General features: G+C 38.3%; 1 protein-coding gene across 1 annotated transcript in view; it reads left to right on the top strand.

Annotated features, from left to right (window-relative positions):
- CREBRF (CREB3 regulatory factor) overlaps positions 1-15,967 on the top strand; it is a 30,508-nt gene extending 14,541 nt beyond the window's left edge. The window contains exons 4-9 of the mRNA XM_024199342.2: positions 244-1,309; positions 10,424-10,618; positions 13,491-13,680; positions 14,182-14,255; positions 14,553-14,675; positions 14,909-15,967. Of these exons, the coding sequence (XP_024055110.1) occupies positions 244-1,309; positions 10,424-10,618; positions 13,491-13,680; positions 14,182-14,255; positions 14,553-14,675; positions 14,909-15,024 (1,764 nt within the window). The 3' untranslated portion in view covers positions 15,025-15,967. The remainder of the gene's footprint in view (positions 1-243; positions 1,310-10,423; positions 10,619-13,490; positions 13,681-14,181; positions 14,256-14,552; positions 14,676-14,908) is intronic.
- The last annotated feature ends 4,886 nt before the right edge of the window (positions 15,968-20,853 follow it).

A 20,853-nucleotide genomic window follows, 5' to 3' on the forward strand; every position in this document is an offset into this window, starting at 1 on the left:
AGGGGCTGGATCCGGCCCTCTAGCCGTGGTTTGCCCACCCCTGCTTTAGCTCAACGCTGAGCTACTTGTGCTGTGTCTGGTTTTGGGATAAAAAGGCCTCATGTGCCATCAGGCTGGTACACTTCACCAGCACTCAGTGTTTGGGGGGTTTGTTTGTTTGTTTTGGGGTTTTTTGTTTTTTATAGACCAGGCAGCTGGATGGTCTATAAAATGTGCCTTGTTAACTTGTCTTATTATGCACAGGACAGAGAAATGGACTATCAACAGAGCTCCAGAGACAACTTCCTTTCTATGGAGGACTGCAAAGATATTGAAAATCTAGAGTCTTTTACAGACGTCCTGGATAATGAAGCTGCTTTCACCTCAAACTGGGAGCAGTGGGACACATACTGTGAAGACTTAACTAAGTACACCAAACTAACCAGCTGTGACATCTGGGGAACAAAAGAAGTGGATTACCTGGGCCTTGATGATTTCTCAAGCCCATACCAAGATGAAGAGGTGATAAGTAAAACTCCAACTCTGGCCCAGCTTAACAGTGAGGACTCTCAACCTGTGTCAGATTCACTTTATTACTCGGATTCACTCTTCAGTGTAAAACAAAACCCTTTAACTTCTCTGTTACCTGGGAAAAAAATCACAAGTAGAGCAGCAGCCCCTGTGTGTTCCTCAAAGAACATTCAGGCTGAGGCGCCTTTGTCAGACTGTGTTCAAAAGGCGAGCAAGCCCACTTCAAGCACACAAATCATGAAGACCAATGTGTACAATAATGAGAAGGTGAACAGTCACGTTGAATGTAAAGACTATGTTAAAAAGGCAAAAGTAAAGATCAGTCCATTACCACAAAGCAGACCAGTGTTGAGCCAGGCACATGCAGATGCAGCAAAGGAGAACACCTGCTATTGTGGAGCTGTAGCAAAGAGACAAGAGAGGAAAGGGATAGATTCCCTTCAGAGTCATAATACTCCTATTTTGCCTTTTAAAGAGACTCAGGAGCTGCTCCTCAGCCCACCCCAGGAACCTCCAGGGCTAGCTGTGGGGGAGAGCAGCCTTTCTGCCAGCACATCTGTCTCAGATCCTTCACAGAAGAAAGAAGAGCACAATTATTCTCTCTTTGTCACAGACAGTTTGGGTGAGCAGCCAACCAAAGGAGACCCTGAAGAGGATGAGGAGGATGAGGAAGATATTGAAGATGAGGACCATGATGAGGGGTTTGGCAGTGAGCATGAACTGTCTGAAAATGATGATGAGGAAGAAGATTATGAGGAAGACAAAGATGATGACATCAGTGATACTTTCTCTGAACCAGGTTTGTTGAATTTTGTGGTATTAGGAGGTGGGCAACTCTTTCTGCCAAGCAAGTATTGGGGGAAATATGCTTTGGAATGATTTATAGATATAGATAGTAACACTTTACCCTTACATAGGACCTTCCATCCAAGGATTTCAAATGCAAACATGAAACCTCACAGCACCCCATTAGGTAGTGTGACAAAGTTCCTCCTCTATATTGGTGGGTCCTGCGCTTATTGGCAGATTTTCTTGCCTCAGAGATTCACCATGTGGGTTGGGGAACAGCCCAGAGACCTTCCCCTCTGGAAGAACCCACAGTCCAGGTCAATTGGGAGGTTTGGGGGGAACCCAGGCCCACCCTCTACTCCGGGTTCCAGCCCAGGGCCCTGTGGACTGCAGCTGTCTATAGTGCCTCCTGTAACAGCTGCATGACAGCTACAACTCCCTGGGCTACTTCCCCATGGCCTCCTCCAAACACCTCCCTTATTCTCACCACAGGACCTTCCTCCTGGTGTCTGATAACGCTTATGCTCCTCAGTCCTCTAGCAGCACACCCTCTCACTCTCAGCTCTTTGAACCTCTTGCTCCCAGCTCCTCACACTCACACCACAAACTGAAGGGAGCTCCTTTTTAAAACCCAGGTGCCCTGATTAGCCTGCCTTAATTGATTCTAGAAGCTTCTTCTTAATTGGCTCCAGGTGTCCTAATTAGCCTGCCTGCCCTAACTGGTTCTAGCAGGTTCCTGATTACTCTAGTGCAGCCCCTGCTCTGGTCACTCAGGGAACAGAAAACTACTCATCCAGTGACCAGTATATTTGCCCTCTACCAGACTCCTGTACCCCACTGGTCTGGGTCTGTCACAGTAGGTATTCTGCCCGTTTCACAGAGGTGGTCAAGGTCACAAAGAGTCAGTAGTAAAATCAGGAAGAGAATGTAGAATTCTTGACTCCCAGCTTACTAGACACTACTGCATGTATCTATCCATCCCTTTCCTCGGCTGGGATGTATTGAGTCAATCGCTTGATAGTGGGATACACAGAGCCTTACAGCTCTGCAATAGGTTGTTTCTTTTAGTGTATCAAGAGAATTTTTATCCCCTGACAGTTGCCTGGGTAGCCCATATGAAATCAGTTGATAGTCTGTCTAGATCAGGGATCTCAAACACAAATCACCATGAGGGCCACATGAGGACTAGTATAATGGCCCGAGGGCCGCATCAGTGAAACCTTTTAATACAATGATACAAAAATATAGTCAAAAATGAAAAAAAATGAAGAGTAATATAGTATGCTATTAAAAGTCAATGTATTAACTTTTTTAAAACTGTAATACGAGGCGGGGTTTTAATAAAATATAAACACCTGTAACTATTCCTTATGTGGTCGGGAGGGAGGGGAGCTTGGCTGCTGGTGGAGTCGGCGCCTATGGCGGGCCGCAGGAAATAACCCTGCAGCCCGCAGGCCGCATGTTTGAGACCCCCGGTGTAGATCCTACTGGACAATTGTCCATAATACACAGATCAATCCTATAATTGTCCCTAATTGGCCCCCTGTTGGCAGTCTCAGAGACCAAGCATTCAATGGGACTGTGGAGACGGAACTCTTCTCTCATCTGCAAGTAGAAAACAGAGAACTAACCCTCATCTGGAAGGTGACAATGCAGTAACTATTACTGTAAAGATTAAATATAAGCAAAGAGGTCTATAGCTAAGGGGCTTAGTTTTATTAGTGGGTATACACATTTTACACAACTTTCTAGCATAGAATAGCCATTAACAGCTTTTACAAACACTTGACAATATATAACTTTGGGGAGGAAACTCAAAAGGCAGTTAAAAAATTCCACTTTAAATCAGCAATCTCAGTCAAGCACGTTTGTAAGGAAGAAGTCATGAGTAGACCTTGTATAAAACAATGTATTGGGTATTCAATATGCTCTATATTACTTCTACATGTACATTACAAGTCTTTATTAACATCCTCTAAGCTTTCCCTCTTCGTTGCTTCTGTAGGGAATCCTCTCAACTTATTCTTTTTCTGAAGCTTTGAGTGGCTTCTGTTACGTTTTTGTGTGGTATGACTTGATTGCCGTACTGTATAATTCCTGGCCCACTATGCCACATTATTAGGTTCCCATGTTTAATAATATGTAATCTTGAAAAGGAATTTTTTTTTAATTGCTGGAATTTCAGTTAGTGGCATTGCATTAATTGCTCTTTTGAAAGTTTTTTCTGACCAGCAATCCCTTCCACCTTCTATTAAATACTACTGCTCCTACGTGCAGCGTAACTAAGAAACAAAAAAGCCTCTTGGCCTATAAAAGCTCACTGGAGCTTCAAGTAAATAATGAAGGTCATTTATTCCAAGCGTGGAACTAAAAGATTAAATCACCATATAGTCTAATTATACCGTACCAGGGTTTTTGTTGCGTCTTTATTTTTCTAATCCAGCATGGAGCTTTAGCTATGCCAAAGTGTATCCCAGCCTAAATACACCTAGATGGGAAGGAGGGAGTGATGAAACAAGCATAGAGCAGGAAGACTTTTCATTCTGTTATACTGAAACTAAAGGTAGAGAGTTAAATTTGACACAGAGATGCATTTCACTGAAAGGACAAAGAACATACTGTTTTTATTGACTCCTATCATGTATATTTTCTACTTTGATTCACCTTTCCCTCCCCCTCCCCCCTGTATTTCTGTGGGTTTATGAAGCACTGACTCATCTGAAACAATGATAAACTAATAATCTGCATGCTCCTTCATTATCCATAGTTTAAAGGACATCCTAAAAGTGGATGGCCAATCTCTATTGAGCAACAACTGTTTTGAGGTCTTATCCTCCTCACCCAGTCATTGCGGAGGCACAGCTTATGTGCACCGCATCTGCAGCTGAAAAGAGGGATAATCTAGTAAATAAATGAAAATTACACTTTGGGCAGGGGTTGGTGACTCAGTCTATTTAACTACATTCTCCCTTTGTCAGGCCAGCACTGAGTTGCCTTTCTGCCATGGAGGCAGGAGAGTAGCTAATGTATGGTAAGAGCATTAGGAGCCCAAACTTCAGCAAAGGTCAACTGACATTGCATGGGATTCCAGGTGGGTTGTCTAGGTTCTCTGTCACACTAGCTAATAGAGGACCAGCTGTTTTAAAAACAGAATTCCTCTCTGCCTTTTCCATTATACAGTAATAAAATTAGGGCACTAGTTCCTAAATTGATATATGTACCATTTCTGGGCATTCTAGGCTCTACTTTCCTATAATACTGAGAATTGATGCAGCACCATTCCCTCCTTCCGACCTAGGAGTATTTAGGCTGGGATACACTTTGGCGTAGCCAAAGCTCCATGCTGGATTAGAATATTCAGTAGAATAAGAGGCACTAGCTGGTTCATCTGCGGTCTAGCTGGTAAATTGCTTAGAAAGACTGGGAACTGCTGATTTAGCAAGATGTCATTTAACTTTCAATCATGATATAAATCAGCAAGCAAGAAACATTTACTCTTGGTCTGCATTTTACTCAGTTATTTTTCTAAAGAAAGGTTGATACTTAATAGTTGCAGATCACCATTTTTAATGGTTCCTTACCAGTGAAATATAGCCATTACACTAAATTTAATAAATCCTTTGGACAGCCAGGAACATAACTACACATATATGTTAAGTTATACAATTGCTTAAATAAATACATTTGTTCAGTGTCCTAATTATTACATTTTGTTATGTTAGAAAACGATGAATGACACATTTATTATTTACTAGATTAATATTTTATTAATGATTTGTGTCCAGCTGCATTTGGATGGAAATAGGAATTCAACTAAAATGCCCCCAAACTGCACAATATTTGTATTAGTTTAAAAAAAAAAACTACCTAAAATGTGCTGGGTATATAAGAAAGATTTATGAAAACATGTTTTGATATTTCAAACTGATTTATTAAATAAATAAAGTCTTATCTGTAGCTAGTGAATTGAACTGATTTTCTTATCACTGTGTTCTTCAAGATTTTAGAACTAGTAGATCTCATTCAACTCCCACTCAGTTTCTTGACTTTTAATGAATTAGTCATTGAACTGACGTAGTTGAACAAACTGAAATGAAAAAATATTCTCACTGAACCTGCAGAAGCTACTACTGGTATCAAATGCTGGGTTAGCACTTCAAATTTAATTTTAAATAAGTTTATTTTTAAAGTATGGTTAAAATACTTTTTTTTTTTTTAATCATCCATTTTTATTCACCCTGCAAAGTTTCTCAAGCTCCAAAATGTTCTTGCCAGAAAACAGGTCCAGAAGGATTTCTACAGACTTGTATACTTCTTTTTCAAATCCCTGAACCCTAATAATACTGGGTAGTTACAGGGTAACAAAATGGGGTAGGTCACAAAGTGCATTTTAAATCCTAAACAAGAGTGCGAGGGTCTTTCCTTATCCTTACCATGAATTGTGTGTGATTTTTGGGATTAGGGTGACAGCTCATACACTGTTCAGGAAAAATTTACCAGACGTGCATGTCTGGGTTTTTTGTTTGTGGACTCTTTGTTTTAGTTGTTTTTTACAATGCACAATTGATGGTTAAGAAATCATGTTCTCTGGCTTAGACACTGACTTTGTGTGACATTGGGTAAGTCACTTAACTTATCTGTATTTCAGTTTCTAACTTTGTAAAATACTTTTCTACGTCAATATGGTGTTGCAAGGCTAAATCACTTAATATTTGCAAAGCTCTTTGAGACTCTGTGAGGCAGAGGTTTTCAAATGGTGGCGCGTGCCATCCTACGGGGAAATGGAGGAACGGTCGGGGGGTAAGTGGTGACGCCAGCCCCATGTGTCAGGGCTCGGGGAAGGAGCTCCACCTCTACTCCCTGACTCATCTCAGCGGGCCACCCTGTGGGTCAGTGTCAACATCTGATGCAGCTGAGCGGAATTCCACTCATGGCAGCCTCCACGCCCAGCACTGGGTCCACCCCCACAGACCGTCTCACGTGCTTTTTCCCCACCCTGAAAACCTGGGATGGGAGGGGCAGGTATTGTGTCTATTTCTGTCTGGGTTGGGGGACACAACCAAAAATTGTAACTCAAAGGGGGACTCAGCTCAAAAAGTTTGAAAACCACTGATTTGAGGAAAGATGCTTCTCTTGATTATCACAGGTAGCTTATTGGATGCAGACTCCCTTACTTTTGCACATAGGATGTAGCAAAGAATGTATTTGGTAGGGTTGATCATATTCTTAACTTTCAGTACCCATTTCTTTTACTAGACCAGCGGTTCTCAAACTTCAGCAACCTGAGGACCACCATTTTGATTTAAAATTTGTCACAGATCCCCAAGCCCTCCACTCAGCCCCAGGCCCCACCCCCACGCCACCCCTTCCCCCAAGGCCCCACCTCTGCCCCTCCTCTTCCCCATCTCTTTCTGCCTCCTCCCCCTTCCTCCCAACGCCTCCTGCACACCGCTGAACAGCTGTTCCATGGCACGCAGGAGGCACTGGGAGGGAGCGGGAGGAGTTGATCAGCGGGGCCAGCAGCCCCGGACATGACTCGCAGACCCCAGTTTGAGAAACCCTGTTCTAGACTCTAAACTGAGGGCACTTGCGTTGATAGCTGCCCCTCTGGAATGACGTGATCTAGGCAAGGTCAAAATCAAACTAGATCATTTTCCCTTCCCTTCCCAATGGCCCCAATACATCATCTTGTAAAGCAACTCTTGAAAAGAATGGGGTCCAACTAACTAAAAACTAATAACCCATCTGTTTACAGAATGCCCTGAATGTCTAATATCTACCCAGCCATGTCATTATCTGGAGAATCTATGTTTGGTAACTTTTCTGTTCTCCTTGTGTCTTGGGACACTGTTCTAAAGAGGAACGGCTCAGTAATCTAAACTTCAGATTTGAAATATCCTTGGAATCACAGTGTGAATTTTATTATGTATTTTGATGGTCCTGTAAGCCATTTCAGTTTTGTTTTTGTACAGTATAAAGTTCTATTAATTTAGAATGCCCAAAGGTGCCCAAAGAGTCATAGGAGTTAACATGACCCAGTCACTTGTGTAAAAATTACAGTATTAAGCAAGATTCGGGGTTTGGTTTATAGCAATGTCAGCCTGCTTAGTGACAAACACCCCATTAAAAATCCTTTTAACCTTTTGTTAAAGATACAGAGAAAGAAAGAAAAACAGTTAAAGCATTTCAAATGAAAGCCTTACTTAATACTTTACATTTTAAAACAAATGTTATTAAACAGTAGGAAAAGGTGTACACAAAATACTTACCTTCAGAAATGGAAGAGATTCCATCATTGGTCTGTCAAGCAATGTCTTTCACCTGTTCATTCTTCCCTCCCTCCTGTCCTTGACTATCTGTTAGAATTAAAGTCAGGATCGTCTTTAAGTTCTGTTAGGGTTAATTTGGTGACTATGACAGTCTTTCATTCCTCATCTGAGGGATTATCAGTGTTGGCTGATTCCACAACAGTGGGTTTCATGAAGGGATTGAAAAGTCTTTTTCTTTAGGTTAGAGAACCCACTCCTATGTGGGATTTAAATTTAGTACTTAAATGTCTTATGAAACACCCTTTCAAACCAGTGGCCACTTGTTATTCTCTTCTTTACATGTCCATGAAGGCTGCTTGTTGGTGGCCATCACCTCTGCCTGAAGAGTTGGGGAAATACGGACTTTAATTGTGGACGCTCCCTTTATAGTGTTTTTCAGGGACAAAATTTCATTACATTCGCATCTTAAGTTTCTTTCTAAGGTGTTGACTAAGTTTCACATCAACCAAGTCCTCCATCTCCAAGGTTTTTTTTCCTCCAAAGCTACATCAGACCAGGGAGGATGCTGCCTTCCATACCTGGATGTCAGGAGAGCATTAACCTTCTGTTTGGGCAGAACCAGATCATTTAGAGGGTCTCCCAGATCATTTAGAGGGTCTCTCCTCTCAATTGCTGACAGGCCCAAAGAGTCCACAATCTCCTCCCAGAGACTCTCAAGGTGGATTTCTGAGTAATGTTACTTCTTGTTATGAATTTGCCAATATACACCCTTCTCCTACAGTGTGAGCCCATTCTGAAAGATCTCTTTCTACCTCGGTGGCGTTACTTAGAATCATAGAACAGTAGTGCTGGAAGGGACTTTGAGAAGTCATCAAGACCAGCCTCCTGTGCTGAGGCAGGACCAAGTAAACCTAGACCATCCTTGACAGGTATTTATCCAATCTGTTTTTTAAAACTTCCAATGATGGGGATTCCACAGCCTCCCTTGGAAGCCTATTCCAGAGCTTAAATGCCTTTATAGTTAGAACGTATTTCCAAATATCTAACCTAAATCTCCCTTGCTGCAGATTAAGCCCATTACTACTTGTCCTACCTTCAGTGGACATGGAGAATGACTGATCACAATCCTCTTTATAACAGCCCTTAACATATTTGAAGACTGTTAACAGCTCCCTCCCCCGCCACCTTTTCTTTTCTCAGGACTAAACATGCCCAGTTTTTTTAACCTTTTCGCATAGGTCAGGTTTTCTCAGCCTTTTATCTTTTTTGTTGCTCTCCTCTTGACTCTCTCCAATTGTCCACATATTTCCTAAAGCGTGATGCCCAGAATTGGACACCATCCTCCAGCTGAGGCCTCACCAGTGCTGAGTAAAGTGGGACAGTTATCTCCTGTGTCTTACATACAACACTCCTGTTAATATACTCCATAACGATATTCGGCTTTTTCACAACTTTTTCACGTTGCTTGATTTAGGGCAAGTGGCCTTAAACACATTCCCATTATTGAGATCTGCAAGGCTTGGACCTTGATACAAAATCTATATTCTTACATTTATTATGGCAACCAAGGTGGAAAAAACCCAGATATTTAATTCACATCATCCTGTCTTCTAAAAAGGAAAATACGCATTAATTAACAAATAGAATCCCAATGCTTGCCCTACTCTCTTGGTGCATGAAAAAATTGAAGTGAGATTCTCTATCTATGCAATAAAATCACTAACATTTTTACATATTACATCACATCATTCCATGTCCATGTCCCAATTATCCATTTTTGTCTCTGCAATTTGTTTTTAAGTAACACTCAATATTTTACTTTTCAAAAATTGTCCTATTTAAAACTGCGGTGAAGAACTAAGTGGATAGAGAATAAAAGATAACTAAAATAATCCAGTACCAGTGCTATAAAGTTGCAAAGTGAAAACTCTCTATTCTGTAACCTGATGGTATAGGTATTAAAAACTGAGGTATAAAAACATGTTTTTAAATAATATATTTCATACAAACTGCATCCTAATTTAACTCTAAAATATCTTTTCTTTGTAATTGGATTATTTATCTTTTCTCCTTTGTTATTAAAGAGGTGCAGACAAGGGATCAAACTGAATGGCTCTTGGCTCTAGTTGTTTAGATGAGATGTGGGGCTGGTGGCAGATAATGCTGAACAGAGGACCTCCAATACTGGAACTTTTTCTCTTCCATTGGTCTGACGAAGCTGGCTATCATGACCTTCAGGGCATGCTACAAGGGTGATCTTTTTTTCCCAAGCTTTTGAGGGTGTCAATCAGACAAAGTTTTGTTCTGGACTGATTTGATGGATTAGGATCTTGCTCTTTGTCCAACTTGCCCTTTAGGATGCTTTTTTGTTTTGTTTAAAATTCTACATTGCTGAATAGATTCTTTATGAAATGAGGGAGAACTGGAATGTTTTTGCTGAGAATTGAAGGACAAAGTGATGAGGGAGGTACGAGACGGCTATCCAACACTACAAGAATTGCAGAGATGGCAGCTCTCACATTGTGTGATAGGGAGATTGTGGAGAAGAGGATAGCTGGATCATCAGTGGTATAAGAGCAGAGAGAGGCTTTCCCTAATTCAGCAGTCATTGTCTTATCACAGTTGCAGCTGCATCAATGGCTATACATCTATTGCTGGATTTATGGCAAATGCCAAAGTGGCATACAAGGTGAAAAACAAGGTTAATTAGATAGTGTGGAGCAAGTCCATTGAGGGCTTTAACTAAAACTCTTCTCACTTGTAGTTTCTTGAATGCTTGGTTTGGTACCTGTAGACACATTAGAATATTTCCAACCTTGAGTTTATAAACTGACTAATGCAATTTATTCCTGTAGGATACGAAAATGATTCGGTGGAAGACTTAAAAGAAAGTGCTGCAGTATCTTGCCGAAAAAGAGGCAAACGAAGATACTTTTGGGAGTATAGTGAGCAACTGACACCATCGCAACAAGAAAGAATGCTGAGGCCGTCGGAGTGGAGTCGAGATACGTTACCAAGTAACATGTATCAGAAGAATGGGCTCCATCATGGTAAGAGTAGTTCTCTAGTAACTAGTTAGCATCTTTGATGCTGTCATCTTCACATACTGATGCTGTCTCTGACTTCATGTAAGGGAGTTCTTGTTTTGCTATATGAGAAGGAATCACTGAAACAGTATAACTTTTATTTAACTGTTTGGAATCTGTAGTGCATCCAGGGAAGAGATAGTGCCAGTCCTCGCTTACAGACAGCCCCCAACCTGAAGCAAATACTCACCAGCAACCACACACCACGCAATAAAAAACACTAACCCAGGAATCTATCCTTGCAACAAAGCCCGTTGCCAACTCTGCCCACATATCTATTCAGGGGACGCTATCATAGGACCTAATCACATCAGCCACACTATCAGAGGCTCGTTCACCTGCACATCTACCAATGTGATATATGCCATCGTGTGCCAGTAATGTCCCTCTGCCATGTACATTGGCCAAACCGGACAGTCTCTACGCAAAAGAATAAATGGACACAAATCAGACGTCAAGAATTATAACATTCAAAAAACAGTCGGAGAACACTTCAACCTCCCTGGTCACTCAATTACAGACCTAAAACTCGCAGTTATTCAACAAAAAAACTTCAAAAGCAGACTCCAACGAGAAACTGCAGAACTAGAATTAATTTGCAAACTGGACACCATTAAATTTAGGCTTGAATAAAGACTGGGAGTGGATGAATCATTACGCAAACTAAAAACTATTTCCCCATGCTAATTTTCCCCCTACTGTTACTCACACCTTCTTGTCAACTGTTTGAAATGGGCCATCCTGATTATCACTACAAAAGTTTTTTTTCTCCTGCTAATAGCCCACCTTAATCAATTAGTCTCATTAGAGTTGGTATGGCAACACCCATTTTTTCATGTCCTCTGTGTATATATATCTTCCTACTGTATTTTCCACTGCATGCATCTGATGAAGTGGGTTTTAGCCCACGAAAGCTTATGCTCAAATAAATTTGTTAGTCTCTAAGGTGCCACAAGTACTCCTCGTTCTTTTTGCATATACAGTAGTAACCTTCAATATACTTTCCCTCCAGAGGAAAATGGATGAATTGAGAATTGTAACTCCTGAAGAGTCTCAGTGGAAATACTGAATGTTCTAAAATCTTCTCTGTGCAATACTGCTAATGTCACAAATTAGTAACAAACCTGATCTTTGCCCCCCAATACTGGGAGGCGGATCTAGTGTTGCTTGCAGTAGAGTTGACCAATACATGGTACTGAGATGCACTTTCATTCAAGTGTCAACTAAAGAATAAGTCAACAAGGTAGAGGTCTCTCTTGCCTGGCTACTCTTCACACACTCCTTCCACCCTTGTGTATGTGGCAGGCTTTTGGAATAGTATCTTATCTATGAATACTTAAGTATCTTTTTGGACTTCTTTGTTATACCCTCTTAGAACCATAAAGTAATATTCTGTCTCTTTCCATTTGGTGAACATATATCATATTTCCATCCTGTGACTTTTTTTTACAAGTCAACTTTCCTGTATTTTGGACATTATTGATGATGTCAAGGACAAACAGTTTTGAGAATAGAGTTTGTTCTTCTGTCTTGTGCCCTCTGCTGGTAGGCAGTTCCCCACTTGGTCGTAATTCTGAAGGGACATTGAAGTTAATGAAATAAAAAACTTCCTTAGTTGTATTGTTAACATCCTCTTGCACTACTGAAATTGAAAATTTCCTCTGTCATTTTTAATATTGATAGTTTTCAAACCCTTTGTTTATAAAAAGTAATGTTGCATGATGTTCTGTCTGAGGTGGAAATTTTTTAATTCAGTTAATGCATTTCTGTTTATTTAAATGTGGAAAAACTTATAACTTGCAAAAATAGCAATATATCTTTATCACTAACAAATATAATTATATATATATATTCCAGATTGGGATTTGCACTTCTGTTCACTTTTATGAGAAAGTCTTCAATACTTTCTTCAGAGGCATGACTTGGAGGGCTGTCTTGCAAGACCTTTGTACATAGAACTGCCCTTTAACTCAATGAGTTCTGTATGCAAAATGCTTGTAGAGTTGAGCACTTAGTTAGCATCCAGAAGTTGCAGAATTTAATGTGTATGAAAGGCCAGCTGATGCCTCATGACAGGCCATTTTAGTTATCAGTTCAGCTGGGAAATGTCTCTGGGGAAAGTGTTTGCCAGTATCTCTGTTATTTTAAGTAAAATAGTATCTTTCCTGTTTTAAATAAACTTAAGAAGGGGAATGTGCAGCAGAAACAGATACTCCTAAGGAATAAAGATCCTGATTTTTTCATGCACTTAGTCAGTTTGGTTTTACTAAGGATAAAAGAAATACAGGAGATATGTGAATTGCATAAGTTTTATAAACATCAGTATCTATAAAGAGATTTCCTCAAAGATATCCACAAGGCTTTGACTAGTCTGTACAATGGTTGTGCTTAGATCAAGCTGTCTTTTATTGTAATACCAACCCTTTACTCTTACTTCATGAAGAAAAGAAGATAACAGAGTAATGGATTGTTTTATTTCTTGGTGTGAATTTGATGACAGTGCAAGTGAGATATGAAACCTTGCTGTTTTGCCTCATCCCTGACTTGTAACATCCACAGTTCAGGGATTATCCTGCATCCTACCCATCGCTGCTTATGCATCTCAGTCCTAACCAGCAGTATTTGCTCTTCCGGTTCTGGATGGATCATCAATAGTGCCAAATTGTGTGGTGGTCCTGTTTACATTGCAAAAGGTCACAGGGACCTGATAGGTTGCACCCTGGTCTCCAGTGATGAAAAGATAACCTACTCCCCAGATGCAGTTTAAGAATGTTTTTTAGTTGTATGTCTCTGTATTCTAACACCCCTCAACCCTGTCGTCTGTGTATTCAAATAGGAAAATATGCAGTAAAGAAGTCACGGAGGACTGATGTGGAAGACCTGACTCCTAATCCCAAAAAACTTCTCCAGATTGGCAATGAACTAAGGAAACTGAATAAGGTGATTAGTGACCTGACACCAGTCAGTGAACTTCCCTTAACTGCCAGACCGAGGTCAAGAAAAGAAAAGAACAAACTAGCTTCCAGGTAAACTTTAAATGGCTTTTACCTGTGTGAATTAATCCTATTTGGGATTATTCTAGACATGTGCTTTACAAGTGAGACCTCTTTGAATTTCTTACTTAGAGAGAAGCTGCTTCATCCTTGACAAGCATTGTACGGTTAGTATTGCTTTAACAAAAAAACAAAACAAAAAAATCCCCCAAACCAACCAGGACATCTGATTCACATTGAAAATTCAAACTAGATTGTACTTTCTTCCCATTGGAAGCAGGCCTAGCTGATAGATTTTGGCACAGACCCAGAAAGCCATCATGTTAACTTAACAAACAGGAACCTGAGATGCTACAGGAACTGCTGCCATATTGCATTTCTTTGTGTGTATGAATGATACCAAATACAAGCAGTGGTTGTAGAGACGATGTGGGAGCAGATAATAAACCACAATCTTTGGCAGCATGGATGGAAGTTAGCGATAACGAATGTTCTATAGTGATTAGAGGCATATTAAATCTCTCTCCATTACAGGGCTTGCAGACTAAAGAAGAAAGCCCAGTACGAAGCCAACAAAGTGAAGCTATGGGGTCTCAACACAGAATATGGTAATTAACTTTTTTCACTTACACAATTTTTCCTTTGTCTTAATATAAACAGTTGTATGTTCTGTATTTTCACGTCACCAGAGTCATACGTTGGACAATTTTTTATGCAGAAAAGGGTGTTGGTATTTAACTTGTAGGTAGTGCATAAAGATAACTTTGTTTGCTTTTGATTAGTTATTTGTGTTGTGGTAGTGCTATTTTAGGGCCCATTGCAATAAAGTGCAGTACATACACAGGGAAACACAGTTCCTGCCCAAGAGAGATTACTATGTGATCCAATGTTGTCTTTTTCTGTAGATAATTTGTTGTTTGTGATCAACTCTATCAAACAAGAAATTGTTAATCGAGTGCAGAGTCCTAAAGATGACAGAGGAACCAACATGGAACAGAAGCTTGATGTACTTATTAAAGATACTCTTGGTAAGGAATAAACTTAATCAACCACATACTCCAAAACTGATATGTAACAAGTGTTGAGTCCCTTCAGCCTAGTATTTCTATAGGAGCAGTTGCCCAATTATAACAGAGCTTTAGGCATTCTGCTTGGTTACTGACAAACAGCAGGAATTCTGAGAGGTTTTGTATTATTTAAAATATGCACATATGTGGGAATAAAAATGATCTTAAAGTACATCCCTAACTTTCCTTTCCAGGACTACCTGTAGCTGGTCAAACATCAGAATTTGTGAATCAAGTTTTAGAGAAAACTGCAGAAGGAGACCCCACTGGTGGCCTTGTAGGGCTGCGAATACCAACGTCAAAAGTTTAACAGACATCATTTCACCTAATCTCATTGGTCAGAGCTCTACCTGTGTTAAGTACTCCACTGTAAATTTCATTCTGGTCTGCATGTCAGTTTAGCATTATGTAAACACTTAAAATTAGGTTCCATAGTTTTTTTAATAACATTGTAATAGGATAAGTAAACGCACGATATAAAATGCTTAATTAGCATTTTTGGAGCATAAACCATATAGTATTAAAGCTGCTTCAGGCACAAATACAGAGATTAGGTGTTTTTAAACCTAGGACCAGATCATATAATTTGCTTTAGAAGCAAAAACACATTTTGTGCTAGTGAAAATTTTAGCAAAATGCCGAACATTGTGGCAGGTTTATGCTCTGAGTAAAATTAAAAATTAAGAGGAAGCATTCTTTTGTAAACTGTCAAAGTTTAGTGGGTTTTTTTTAGAATTACTGCTTTTTTTCTTCTAAAAAATAAAACCAGTAAGCTTTCTTTGCACCCATTAACTTGTACATAGTGCACACGGCATTAGAGCTAGTGTGCCATAAAAGACTTTAATTTTCTGAGCTTAATATTGTATTTAAATGTCTGTGAAAGTAAGAGAAGAAAAAAAAAGTATATTCTTTGTGCCTTGTATTTTGGGGGAGAGCTATAAATATAAGCTAGTAAAGTTTTTGTACGATGAAAACCCTGAGGAAAAAACAAGATGTATAGATGGTAAGATTATGGGGTTTCATGTATTTGTTCCAGCTCTTACAGATTTTTGAATGTATATAAGAATATGTTGAAAATGTAGATATATGCCACAGAGTCTATGTATTGTATAAAAGATGGCTCTAGAAAATTCAATTTCGGTACTTGGCCGGAAGAAAACAAATACTTGCACATTAATGCGATTGTTTATTTTTGTACCAAAGACAAATGCAACTGATATGGCAAACTGCCAGTCTAAGTAAAGTTTTGCACAGCTTACATGATACTGTACTGAATGTAAAAAAAAAAAAAAAAAAAAAAAAAAAAAAAAATTTAAGGGTTAGGGATCTTACTGAACTGTGAATTTTTTTTTTTGTTTGGGTCCAATTATCTACAGAAGGAGCATTCATACATAATATTATTTTGCTGTTCTTCTAGTTCGCTTCCATAGTAGATAAGTTGATGACCATCTCGAAGTCTTTCAATCTTTTTTTTTTTCTCTGCATTTGCTGTAGGAAATTTTTAATATATGTGGATTTTAGGAAGCTATTGGAAAAATAGTTTTCAACTTTGAGAATTTAAAAAAAATTATTTAGCTTGTTGTAGGATACTTCCACCAAACAACCAAAATAAAATTATTTTTATTGTAATATGTATATATGTAAAGAGGAAAAAGAGCTACAAATAATCTAATTCCTTAGTTGCCACTTTTCCAGTTGATGTATTATTATGCATGTGATGTTTCAAAGGATCAGCACAGGCTTAAAACAAAAACAAAATTTATAGTTTTCTTTTATATTTTTGTACAGAAATTTCAAAACTAGCTTCTTCAAACTTATATGTGACTTATTCTTAATTCAGTAGTTTCTATGATTGGGAAATACTAACACACATTAGTTCTTATTTGCTCTTCTGCTCATAAGAGTTTGCTTTGTTAGTCAGTGTTTAGAGTATAAATGAAAAGCTTTATCTCTTGACGAGAAAGTCCTTTATGTCAAGGCAAGATCATTCTCTGGTTTCATGGACCCCTTTTTTCTCCCCTTTCCTTTTTATTTAAAGATAATGACAAAACACTGTCTACTGAGAATAGAAATACCAAATACTTTAAAATGTAGCTGCTGAAAAAATGAAAAAAAAAAAGTCCATGAAGGTTTTCTTTCCGCTCCCTTTGGGGAAATCTCTCTCCTTCATGTAGCTTGTCTAAGTTTGTACTGTGACTCCTTTTATGTATAGGTAGAATTATTTTTATACCTAAACTTTTAGTGTAAGAAGGTCTGAATCAAAAGTAGTAAACTAAAGAGTGGAAGATGAAAATGGCAATCCTGCTACATGCTTGTAATGTGTCCACAACTTATTCTACATCTTGATATTTTGAAAAATTTTAAAGGGTGGAGGAAGCCAAAATACCACTACTGAACTGTATCACCAAGTTTTTCTTTCAAGACTTGTGAAAAAGTACCCAATACTATCTAGTCAAAACTTAGAAAATTCGCTTAAAGGATTTTAAAAACTTGAGCAAGGGACTGTCTTGTTTGTTTGGGGAGGTTTGGGGGGGGGGGGGGTGTTGTTGTTTTTTTTAACATGGCGGGAGGAGAAGCACAGGTTTGTAGCTTCAGAACAGAACATAATGGGTCAGATGCATCCCTGTTGTAATTCTACCAATACCAAGAGTTATACCAGAGATGCATTTGGCCATTGAAATCTTGACAAAGAATGTCAATGTCATGTAAATTTAAAGTCATGGCTATACTGAGATTTGAAATAATGTTAGTCCTTTCTTGTGTTTAAACATTCGTGATGCTAGAAAGGTGCAAACGCTGTATCAGAACTGTATAGACAAGGCAGTATTTCAAAATATGATGACAGCAGTTTTGCAATCAGGTAGGATTTACATGACAAATTAAACTGACGATAAGGTAGAAAAATGCCCTTTTCTAGCTGCTCAGGAATACTGAGCTAACGTTGCTTTATAGCTTTTTATTTTGTCTGAAAACCAGAATATGATTTTGGTCTAGCATTTCAAAAAAGACTTTGAATCTCTTTAGTGGATTCCGTACCCTTGCATTTCAGTGTTTTCTATGTATTATTTTAAGTTAAATAGTTAAAAGCTTTTAAATAGTTGAGCTTTTTAATGTTGACACTTTATTTTGTACCTATTTATATAAGTATGTATATCTTAGAAAAGCACTTTGTTTAAAAAGAAGAAGAAAAAAATTGCGTTTTTATATGATTCCTGCCATTTGCTGCTAACTCTGGGCTGGTCAGAATGCTGCAGCGATACTTGATCTAAATAAAACCTGGCAGTAAAATGTAGAGTAAAGTTAAGACCTTTGCTGGTTTAACTTTATCATAAAGATGACATAGGCAAGCTGTGCAGCTTTACATTTTAACCAGGGGACTCTGTGGCATTTAAACCGTCTAGAAATGGTTGTACTTTAATGCCAGTAACAATCTGCTTCCTCTAGTGTCATTAAAATATATATGTTTCGTGTATTCTTATCACAAACAAATCTTATAAGGGTAAAAATACAAATGTACATGTTCTGTTTTTTGGAAATTGTGGCATGCATTTTTGGATGATCTTTAGAGAATAGTTCTCTAAAGGCTTTCAGCATTCATACATGGTATGTGGATCTTAATGAAGTCCTTGAATATTTTTGAGTGTAGGCATTGTGAATATTCACTTTAATTCTGTCATCCAAAACCAATTATACATTTTGATTTAATAAAAACTAAAAGCTCTTCCTTTTTTCTGATACACTGGATTCTCTAGAATTTGTTTCCATATTAAAGCATGCTGTCAAACTGCTCTTGTTAAGATCTTGTCAGCCTGAATTTGGGTGCCACACTTTTTGAATCAGTATGATGGACTGCGTGTTCTACTGTACCATGTATGATTCTTGTCCGTTCCTATTTCCTTCATGCCAGATTATGATGTGGCTTTATATTGTGCCTTACTTGTACATTTAGAACTAAATGTTTTTATTTTTCATTCCCCTGAACCTGTTAAATCCTTTGACCCTTCTGAAAGCAAAATCAGAACTATGATAAAAGCATCATGAAGGAACTTCAAATGAATCTGATTTCAAATTCTCTTAATAGTCACTTTGTATTTGTATGGAAGACCAATTTTGAATGGCCTTGGGAGATGGGGGTGCTAGGGCTAAACAAATAAAATAAAAAATATTTTCCACTACATCCCTTCAGCTAATGCTTTCTCTGACTTTCATAAGTTTATCAAACAAGTTTTCTGATTTATTTTGGGGGGGGGGTGCTTATTAAGTCTCCAGTTAGATGTGGAAGTGCTTGATTCTCCTCTCATAGCAGTATAAATCAAGAATAACAACACTGACATCTGTGATATACATTAATGTAAAAGTGATGTGAGAATCGGGTCCAGGTGTGCTCAGTTCATCAGCTTGAAGTTTAGTAAGCTCTTTTTCCAGTTTAAAAAAAATAGCAGTAAAAAGCAAAATTCTTCCTTTATAAAACACATGGCGGGTCTTTTAAGTAATCTAAAAAGGACCAGACATATTTCTGAAATACAATACTGCCAGTTTGGGTTTCATTTTTAAAATCTATACCATTATCTGATGTTTGCCTTCATTTAATAAAACTGTTAATTTATTCACAAAAATGTCAAGAATGGATGTGCTTTTATCTTCCATAAATCTTTTTAAAACATATAGATAGGTGAAAAAATCTTAGTTTTTTAAAAATATCTACTTTGAAAGGGTTGTATACAGTTGCCTTCAGCAGAAATAGCAAATATAATTTTGTTCCTCAAACTTGCTTAGCAGTCTTCCTGATATTGTGTTGAGGCATAGCCCAGTTATGTAACATGAATGTTAGTATCTTTATTTGGCCTTGGGACATGAATTTGAAGAATGTGTCTAATCATGATTTTTTTTTTTTTATTTTAAAGTTAAAGGTTTCAGTTGGCTACCACTAGTTCAGTATGCTACCAGATGAAACCTTGGCTTATTCACAGAGCTGCAATTCATTTTGTTTACCCTAGGGATCATGCAAAATACATTTCAAATAGTTACTGCTGAAGTGGCTGATTCTTATTGTAACCATATAAAGGGCATTACATGTTGAGAAAACACCACTTTTTTTAATATCCATTTACATTGGAGATATTTCAATGTCCGCATTGCGGAAGTGGTACTCTAGAGTATATTTTTTTTCACTGCATCCAAAAACTGAATGATACCTTGCTGATGATGTTTGATTTACATTTTACAATAGGCCATGATTTTTAATGGATATAGCATAGTAAGGTGTGTGTGCTGAATTTATACCCCTCAGGCTCTTAGACATTCATGAACTTCCACAAAGGCAAATGCTGATTATGCATTTATTAACTGTCTTTCTATTGAGTAATGGAGCCAAAAATAAAGCCAGATCCATTTAAAACCAATCTCAATTTTATTTTTTAATCTGGACAAAAATCCTAAACTCTTTATTTTAAGCAAGCAATATATACTGTAGTACTGTATCAGCATTTAAAGATTGAATGGGTTAGGAACATTGGAGAGTTAGACATCTGGATAAGCCAAACTTGGGTGCGTAGAATGGTTAGAGCAGGATTCTCATGGCTTGGACTTCGTAATTACAAATGCATCTTCTACCACAATACTTCCTTTTTTTCCTTCCTCTTTGTGACGTTAAAAACCAAAAAAATGTAGTGGTATAAATGTAGCTGCTTTTCGAACCTTTCTTAGAACACTATATTCTACTAACTGCATTTCTGTTGATTGAACCACCCTTTTCCCCTACCCTTTTTAGAACCACCCTTTTCCCCTACCCATCATCCGTCTAAAAGATGTCTTGTAGCTCAGTAATTGTGGCTAAGAATGAACTCAAAGGCTGATGGCACATGGTGGATTTAGTGAACTGACTGAAAGGCAACAATTAAAATAATTTTTAACAAAACGTGGCAACCTGCTCTGCTTATGCTTGGGGTCATGTTTGTAATGCTGTCCTCAATATTCTGTAGTCAATTTCCAACTGGAGCTCAGAAAAACTTACTGAAAGTCTTGTGTCTCTGTCAGAAAATAATTTTACCTTGTTAAAAGCATGATCTGTTAAGAGTTGCAATGTTTAATGTTGGTTAATAGTTGTGCAGTTTTCTTTTTAAAGAGGCACAATTAAAAT

Source organism: Terrapene carolina, unplaced genomic scaffold (genome assembly GCF_002925995.2).
Source record: "Terrapene carolina triunguis isolate 2854851 unplaced genomic scaffold, T_m_triunguis-2.0 Scaffold629, whole genome shotgun sequence".
NCBI lineage: Eukaryota > Metazoa > Chordata > Testudines > Emydidae > Terrapene > Terrapene triunguis.